This window comes from Penaeus monodon, chromosome 20, assembly GCF_015228065.2.
Source record: "Penaeus monodon isolate SGIC_2016 chromosome 20, NSTDA_Pmon_1, whole genome shotgun sequence".
Lineage (NCBI taxonomy): Eukaryota > Metazoa > Arthropoda > Malacostraca > Decapoda > Penaeidae > Penaeus > Penaeus monodon.
In genome coordinates this window covers 2,449,216-2,449,461 of record NC_051405.1, presented here as the reverse complement: position 1 = coordinate 2,449,461, position 246 = coordinate 2,449,216, and the positions used below count along the sequence as shown (strand labels likewise).

The 246-nt window shown below is 60.2% G+C and overlaps 1 protein-coding gene across 1 annotated transcript in view; it reads left to right on the top strand.

Annotated features, from left to right (window-relative positions):
• The window catches only part of LOC119586037 (sodium- and chloride-dependent betaine transporter-like), a gene marked incomplete at its 3' end in the record, with an annotated part of 5,663 nt that overhangs the window by 5,163 nt on the left and 254 nt on the right, over positions 1-246 (top strand). The window contains 1 exon segment of the mRNA XM_037934741.1: positions 10-150. Coding sequence (XP_037790669.1) covers positions 10-150 — 141 coding nt within the window.

The following is a 246-nucleotide window of genomic DNA, read 5'->3' as shown; positions in this document are numbered from 1 at the left end:
CGGCGGCAGGTGTCGGCTGGGCGATGGTGTTGGTGATGATGCTGGAAACCATTTACTACAACATCGGGATCGCCTGGACCCTCTTCTACGCCGTCGCCTCAATGCAGTGGAATCTGCCGTGGTGCGTCAGCCCGGCCCTCAACGCCACAGGTGAGATCGCGGGGACCAGGAACACCGGCGTTTCTCCTGAACGCGGTTGTGCGCTGACAGTCGTACGCACGCACTTGCATGTGCGGTGTATATGTA